Below are 9,104 nucleotides of genomic sequence, written 5' to 3'. Positions count from 1 at the left end.
TATAGCATATATAATTATATTAATACAACACTTATAGTATGACAATCATATATTATTCAGTGTGCCTTCTAATGTGGGATGGTATACCTGCAGCGCCTTCGTGAGGTAACGGTTGTTTTAAAATCGTTTTATTGCACTGCATTAATAGCATTTTTAAAAATGCAGTTAACATTTTGGGCAGAAGTAAATTTTCCAAGAATTAAAAATGATTGTGCACTTTATTTTGAAAAAGTCCTTTTTCTAACTTACAATTTTTATTTCGTTTTTTAAAAACAATTATTTGCTAATCTTTAATTATGAAGCCATTAAGAGGGCTCACTTTCAAAATTTAATAACAATAGTTCTTCGTTGAAATTTTTATCTAGTGTTTTTAATAAAAGTTCTATTTTTTTTTTTGTTATATAAAAAGTTTCATTTTGTATCGTATATTAATTAAATAATAAATTATATTACAGATTAAAAATGAACGGCAAAACTATTATTTAAAGTTTTAAACGAAATTTTGAAAATATCTTGTAATATACTGATGATCAGTTTTTTTTTTATTACTCATTCAATTTGTCTATACAATCCAAGCTGATTTAACTGGGTGCCCTTTTATCATTTGCTATGGAAAATACCTGATGATGACAGTTATATAATTAGCTGTCGAAAACGTTCTATGGGTAGGAAAGCAAAATTGCTTAATTTATAATATCGTATATTATATCTCAGCTGGCATCAGAGATTAACATAATTAATATGTATTCTCAATCATTATTTAGAAAATGTTTGGATTTATTTTTTTTTAATATTGCATCTATATTATTTATTTATGTGTGATATATATTAATAATTAACGTAGTTATTTATTGAGAAACCTTAATATAGTTAATAATTGAAGGAAGCTTTGTAATGGTAATAAATATTGTACTGTATCAGGTATTTGTTTTTCTATCAAATTAAGAAAAACTAATGTACCTATAATAATTCTAAAAAATACAGCATAGAATGTTTTTATAAAATGTACTCTGTACTATAATCGTAGAGAAGCTTGATTAAGTAAAATTCGCTGTTTTGATGAAAAAAAAAATTTAATATCAATCCATACAAAAAACAAAGATTGAATTTAATTAATAATTATACATTAAAACAATTATTTCAGTTTAATTTTTATTTCTATAATTGAGGCTTTCAATCCCAATTTCAACCAAATATATTTTTAAATTCTAAAAAATAAAACTGTAATTTGAAAAAGGACTTTTTTGATTTTGGAACTGAACGTCTCAATAATAAAATCGTACTAATATATTTTTAAAACGTATCAATCTGTGTTTTGTTGCTGAATTTATAGAAACAGTTATTCTCACAATTGGCAACTGATTAGTTAAATAAAATATGTTCATTTGTTTAATAGACTTTTTCCCACGCTCAGAAAATCAGACTATATTTTATTATGTCAGGAAAAGTATTAATTGTGAAATAGAAAGAAATCAAAATTTTATAATTTTTTATATTATATCTTTAAACTATTATTAGGATAAGTAAATTAATATGAATATTAGTCAATCAAAAATAAGTCCTTATAATTGATTGAAAAAAAAATACCTTCATAAATAAAAAACTTCACTCCAATTAAAAGTATAATTAATCGAACTATTGTATATCTCGTTAGGGTACGAACTTGTCTTTCATAAATAAAAACAAATGGAACATTTCTTTTTTTTTCAGTGCTCTATTTTTTATGTTAATCACAGCTGCCATGTATTATCACAATTACATTATATTTTTATTATATCGATTTGTTGATATTATATCCATATTTTATATCAATGATGATATCTCCTTAGGTATTACATGGCCGGCGGCAGCCTGGTTTGTGAGCAGGACTGGCACAAGCTGGTCAAGTCACCGGCCCCTCAAGCACCGCCTGTTAGGAAGGGAAAGGTTGGGAGGCCTCGGCGGAGCAGGGACTGAGCACACGGTGAGTCTGTCATGGATATATATGTGTATGGCCTATATGTATAATATATGTTGGGTATAATATATGTTTTTGTCATGACATATGTGCGACAGTCGGCCGTTCGTGTATGGGGCCTTTAGGTTCATTATCATTACTTTTCTAGAGTATTTGTTTAGTTAAGGGTATTTAATCTTGACTTTATCTCATATTGGAACGTTCCTAAGGGATTCAATAAGATAAAATTGTTTGAAATTGTTCAGGATATTCATAGGAATGAAAAAAATAATATGTTCGAAATTCGAATGAACCGAAATGACACCATAAATGTATTAAAGTTAAAATTTAATACAGAGTTTTTGTTAATACATATAATGTATATTTAAGGAATGTATTTTAGATAATATCCTAGGTTCAATTTTATAATATAAATCTTGAGTGATACGTATTTTTTTCTTACTTTAATTTGTTAAATGTTTATCTTCTATTGTAAAAATTTTGTTTTTAATATTGAAATAAGATTATATGGATATGATGGACACAGGTAGCAACTATTATTTGTGATATAAAAAAAATTGTTTTTACAAGGTAATATATTCTAATTTTTTAATTAAAGATAATTTAAAATTTTGTGTAAAATTATATTTATTTATATACAGTTGATTGGCCGTAAGTTAATTAGAAGGAAATGGTGAAGGCTGCGGTCAAGACGGAAGAAAAATAGTAATCAACTATTTTCTTATTTTCTGCCATATTGTTTAATTTGTTGGTTCAATATTTGTTTTTTCAGTTTTTTAGACACAACTTACATATCTTATATTATACATATCTTCTTACCTACATAATATTATATTCATTTTTCATTGTTTTCAATCTACTACCATCTAATTCCACGATTATCAATCAATTTTGTTTTTCTATTCAATTATCAATTATCAATTTTTTATCATTTATGATTCAATTCGATATTTTGTATAATTCCATATATTCCTTTTCAATTTTATGTTTCTCTAAATTTTGGTGTTATCTTTTTTGTTCTATAGCCCTGATGAAGACCTGAAACTCAGGTCGAAACGTCGGCATAAAATAAATAAATATTTTTTTTTATTTATGTTGTTTTTTGCTGATGCTTCTTTACAACTTCAACCAAACTTCTCCAATCAGTAATCTACGGTCAACTATCTACACCTCAAAAATAATTATAGTGGGGGTTAAGTGTTTGACAAAATAGGATGATTCTCGATTTGGTTTGAGTTTAGAAAGATAAAAAGATTTTTAGAGAAAAAAATATTTATATACATAGGTTAAATGCATGGCATTACCCCGCTCTCTTCTAAACCCAATTATGATTGACCGAACAAAAATAGAATAGAACAAGTAAGGAGATGTTGTATGTGATCAGAGGAGAGTATCCACTGTTAGGGAGTGATGAAGGGAGGAAGCTCACATTATTAAATCCATTAACCGGAATACTGGTTTATTTTCATCCTCCCTCCACACCCGTCATTTATATTAATCATTTAGCTGAGCGGCTAATGGCAGACCGGCCGGAGAGCCGTGCAAACAGCGAGCGGCCTTAACTCACCGTACCGCCTCATACCCAATTAGCTAAATATTAATTTTGAAATTTACCAATTATCCGATCGATACTTGGAGGTTCGGCTTCTAATTTTAGTGTGTTCCAATGGAATAACGTCCACTCTCTCCCCGCAAAGTGAATAAATATGTACGAATATCGCTGCTTCGACCATACAGTTTTAAAATAACGTCATATTTTCACACGTAGCTTACCTCAATGTATTCGAATGAAGAAAAAATCGGAGATAAATTTTATTCTATCAGATAGTTTCTGTAAACTTTAACCTAGCTTTATTTCATTGGTGTTCGTAATAAAAATAAATTACCTGTCAGCGATTAAATATTTTGCGTGATATGAGATGTTTGCACGAACCGAAAACTTTCATTGAATAAACATCCCGCATTCCATAAAAGTATCAGCATCGATGCAATAGTAATAATGTTTACACAAGGTTGCCTAATGCTGCCTTGTCTTAGGAGCTGAGAAATATAAGATTTGGATGATTTATGGCTTATACAGAGTAGGGGAGGGAGAAGAAAAACATATTTGTTAAGCTATGGTCGTTCCTAGATAAAAAAAAAGGAAGAATTAATTGTTACCTTCCATAGATTTTTCCTCCCTTCTAACCATTTCTGACATAATGAGAGGAAGAGGGAGGTTATCTTACAGGTTATTATTATTATTACACTGAGGGTCGGGAATCCCTTCCTCAGTTCGACCCAATTGGATCTTTTGTGAGTTACTTCTCTTCCACTAGATATCCCATATGAATCCTATGCTTCTTATGAAGTTCAATAATTGTTTTGGGTTTATTCTAGAGATGTCTTCAGGTTCCATCCTGTCCTGTCCCAGACACTGTAATCTTCTGAATGCCAGGGCTTCGCATTCACACAGAATGTGCTGTGCCTTTTCTTCATCTTCCATGCATAGACGACAGGTGGAATCCTCCATATCTTACAGGTTACCACTCCATTCTAACAAGAGTGGAAAGGTAGAGTTTTCATCTAGTAGGATCACCATGAAATCAAAGCTAACCAACTTCATTTTTAAGGTTCTTCATGTAACGCCCTAACACAGTGGTTCTCCTCTCCATCATGCTCTAAGTTATGCAAGTTACCTCATTTTGCTATTCTGAGTAATAAATAAAAAAAAGTTAAATTATCGAAAATCTCAAAAATATCCACATTTGTAATTTACTTTTCTTTCTCTATTGAAGTAGAATGGATTTTTCTTTTCTTTTAGTGATTGTTTACTCTATTAAATTGAATAATGCACTTTTTTTTGTAATTGCATCAAAACCTACATGTCAGTTTAATTAACATCCTGAATCATAGTAAGCAGTATTTTTTTTTTATTGTTATTGGGAATTATATAAAATATGTCATGATGATTCTGATTTAGTTTACTCAATTTATCAATTTGAAGATTTTTGACTTTTACTGTCCAAATTATGGCATATCAACGTTTCATCTTAAATACTTACCATGAGATGTTACAAAAAAATGTTTTAAAAAATGGGGGGAGGGGGCGGTAAAAAACAGTATAAAAACTAACTAATGTATTCCGACGTTCCGATGGGAAGAGTAATAATTACTTGCAACCAATGCATTGGTGTATATTATAGATAAATAACTGTAATAAAACCAAAAAAAATAATCTCTGGAATTGAATTATTTGGGATTATAAAATCCGGGGTTCTGATAACCCTTCTAAGCTGTGGTTTAAAAAAACCAAAGGTTATAGCTTACGGAGATTTCACGCTCTGCTGAAAGTCAATTCACCATTTCTTCTGGATTAATTAGTTCCCGGAATCATTTAGAGGCAGAGAAAATGTGGGTAGAAGAAAGCCGAGGAAAAAAATATAAGAGAAAAAGAGATTCCATGAGAAGACACTTAAGGAATAAAGAAACGGATCGGGCGCGTTAGCCACCACCAAACGGACGTTTGGCTAAAAACATTTGCGCTAAGAGGTGGGAGCCATTAGGAGAGAAATGCTAATTAATTCATTGAGACATCTCTAAGGGCCCTTAATTAAGATACCGTCCGTCTCCTTCTCAGCTTGAGGAATAAAAACTGCTCGCTCCTATTAGCTACCGCTGTTTGCACAGTCTCGCCGGATTCCGGCATCTTGTCCCCTCTAGGATATTTTTATTTGACTTTCGTTTAAGTTGTCCTCAGGATACTCAAGATGTCTGGCCCAACTCATTGTTAAATTGTTGTTTGTGTTAGGCCTAATTTAATGTTTTTGATTCATAATATCCTCACTCAAACTTTATTTTGAATGTGCGAAAAATGTACAATGTGATAAATCGGTAATTTTTTCTAATCTCAATCATAGGTTTGTACGATACCTAGATATTTTTTCAGACTTCTGCAATTCTTCTTAGGTTTTTCTACAATAATGTGTTGATTTTTTCTTTTATGTTTTCGAACATTGGAAATATTCATGCGATAATATCTAGGTAAATAATTTTTAATAATATATTAAGGTTTCATTTATCTTATTGCTTAAAGTACTTATACCTAAATTAATCGACTTTTTTTTTATGTCGATGCTATGTAAAAATTGGTAAATATATTCTAGAAACCTCCGTCTCCATCTATATTGATTGGTGTAGTTAAGGGGATCCTTAATCTGAGGATGAATAATTGAAATAGTTCACATGAAACATATCATGTTAACGTTTTTATATAAAATACAGCTCTAGGAACAAGAAAATAAATAAATAAATGGGTAAAATGTAGAAACTATTTGTTAAATACTGCCTTAAAAAAAAAAAAATAAATCAGCACATAGCTATAACGACAGTTAGCTATTCCTTAACTTATAAACCTGTCCTCCATTTAACCAATTATTATTCATCGCGTCCCCAAAGTATCATTTCATGTCATATAGCCATGTAACCAACCTCTTTTTTTATTAGTAATAAAGTGTTACAAGTGAATTAATTATAAATATCTGAAATGATATAAAAGTTAATAATGCTCTAAAGAATGTAAGTAAATGTGATAATCGATTACAGTGGAGTCACGTATTTATTAATAATGTGTGTTTACGAAGAGCATCAAACCGATTGTCGATTGTCGTGTTAGCATATTAAAAATTACACATTGTCGTTTGAGGCTAATCCCCCCGGACAGCCACCGATATAGCCAGAGAATGGATACTTGGGATGGAGCCGGCATGATTAGATAAAATCCCTTTGTAATTCGAATCAGATCAAACGGGTCACATTTTACAGATCCCCCAGGCTTAGGCTTGAGTAATTGCATGTAATAATAAAGTGGTAGTGGTTTTAACATAATTGATGATCTTTTCGGCCAGGAGCTGACAGGGTAGACTCCCATTAACGATTTAGCCGCTTCCAGTCAATCGTGTCGTTTAATCCAGGGAACGCTCCGCCTGTGTCTGTCAACGGCAAACATTTCATGATACCTGCCTTTTTGTCCTGTTAGCTGTCCTCACCTTTGCTACTGCTACCGTTTTATTGTATTATTGATCCCTTCGGTGCCAATTAACAAAACGCAGTAATAGCTTCTTTTATGATGCACGATGTTTGATGAATGTCTAATGCGGGTCTCCCTGTACCGATCCATTCGTATATTTTATCATTACGTCATATCATATATGAGTTTTAAGTTGAACCATTTTACATCAAAGTATTTTTATTTTTAAAAACTAATTCGTTTTTGGACAGCTATATACTGTGTAATATCGCTAATCGTAACTAATTGATGCTGGGGGAGGGAGTGTTCGGATTGCAGAAAGTAAGTGTTGAATTAATCTCAGATTTAGGAATATTTGGTTTTGAAGGTGAGTTTTTCTATTTCACTCCGTTCAAATAGGTATTTATTTCTATCCATTGAAAATGTATGGTACTCAATTTTTTCTTCATTATAGTACTGTTGTTTTGTAATCGTCTATATTTGTTGACATAACTTTCGCATTTTTACCGATTAGTTGGGTAGTGAATGGTCCGATGCATAATGCATTTAAATCATTTAATAGTAGTCTGTAATTATTAGCGTTATGTAGAAAAATCGGAGATAGTTTTATGGAATTGGGCTAAGCATTCGGGTTAGTATTGTTATTGCTAGTACTTGGTGTTGCTTTAGTATGCTTATCTGATGAAAGGTCAATTTCTGATAAATGTTAAATGAACCGCCCACCCTAGCTTTGAAAGGAGTAATTTCCTGGTAATACTTACCCATTTTTTTAACGGGTGATTTGGGACTGTGTTGAATCGGTGCGTTCAAAATTTATTTTTTTCGAGTTGGCTTCTTCTGTTTATTAGTCTACTTAAAATTTATTAGCTGAAATATGTTTGAGGTCTTGGAATATACCTGGCGAATTGCTTAATTAATCGCCTGATTGCACAATATAAACTATTATAACATATATCATAAAAATTAAAAAAAAGTATTAAATAAAACATGAAAGTATAGAAAAAAAAACGAAATTGACTGCGTACACACTACAATATTATGCACTCTATGAAGTCAGAGGCAAAACTACTAATTTATGATTTGATAAAACTATTAGATTTATAAGTCAAAAAAGTATAAATAAAATTAAAAATACTTTTTGTAAGGATTTATTTAAAACGTGATTAAAAAAAAAAAAAGAAATGAGTTTACCAAAAAAATCATATTTATTTTTACTATTAATTAACTTATTTTTAGAGAATCAAATGATTTCTAAAATAAATATTATGAATTAAATTCCCCCAAAAAATATGTTATGATTACTTTTACACAGCTCCCAGAGGTTTGGATTGGAAGGGAGCTTATTTGGTAAAAACCGTTTGTTTTATAAGTTTTTTGCTTGAAAATTAGGAGTTAAACCGTTGAACCATTATTAAAAAAAAAATTTAGTTCGCATACATATGATATGAAGAATAGTTATCTAAAATTATTAAGGGAAAAAATACGTTTTGGCAAAACCTACAATAAAAACATTCTTAGAAAATTTTAATCGGTTGCAGATTATTACAAACCGTACGAGTAGGTCCAGTGATTTATTCTATAAAAACTGCGTTTGTATTACATTTTTAATCTAATTAATAATTAACTAGTAATACAGCAAACAATGAATCATTAACCAAATTCCATTAGTTCGGGAAAAAACCTTTTTATAATCCTGAGATGTTTCATTTTAAGCTTTATTTTTTAATATGTATTCCTTATTTACCTTCTCTCTTTTATTCCACCCTTTTTAACAGTGCTTTTTAAAAAATTAAATATTTCACCAACTCTAATGGTTCCGACTTTCTAGAAATGCTCGTGAACTAGTAAATTGATAAACAAGTCAGATTTGGCTTCTGGGTTAAATTAAAAATGTCATCATTGTTAGTGACATTAAACTTTAAAATCGCTTAATTAACTTTCACACTATAATGTATAAGTTATTTTAATTATATTGTGAAAGCCACTGGGTGAACTATAGATTTTTTTCTATTCAGTACTTTACTTGAAAAAAAAATTGAAAGTTAATTAAACTCTTGACATGTTTTTCTTGTAATAATGTTAAATAATAAGTAATTATGAGAGATAATTGACCGTGGATGATAAATGAGGAGAAGATGG

The 9,104-nt window shown here is 30.2% G+C and overlaps 1 protein-coding gene across 1 annotated transcript in view; it reads left to right on the top strand.

The window, feature by feature from the left end:
* Positions 1-9,104, top strand: part of LOC106689799 (LIM domain transcription factor LMO4) — a gene marked incomplete in the record, with an annotated part of 204,057 nt that overhangs the window by 138,155 nt on the left and 56,798 nt on the right. Inside the window, 1 exon segment of the mRNA XM_067045436.1 lies at positions 1,830-1,963. Within this exon segment, the coding sequence (XP_066901537.1) occupies positions 1,830-1,956 (127 nt within the window).

This window comes from Halyomorpha halys, unplaced genomic scaffold (genome assembly GCF_000696795.3).
Source record: "Halyomorpha halys isolate HHAL.00 unplaced genomic scaffold, Hhal_1.1 Scaffold1471.1, whole genome shotgun sequence".
Classification (NCBI taxonomy): domain Eukaryota; kingdom Metazoa; phylum Arthropoda; class Insecta; order Hemiptera; family Pentatomidae; genus Halyomorpha; species Halyomorpha halys.
The sequence above is the reverse complement of the archived record's forward strand: the minus strand, read 5'-3'. Positions and strand labels throughout refer to the sequence as shown.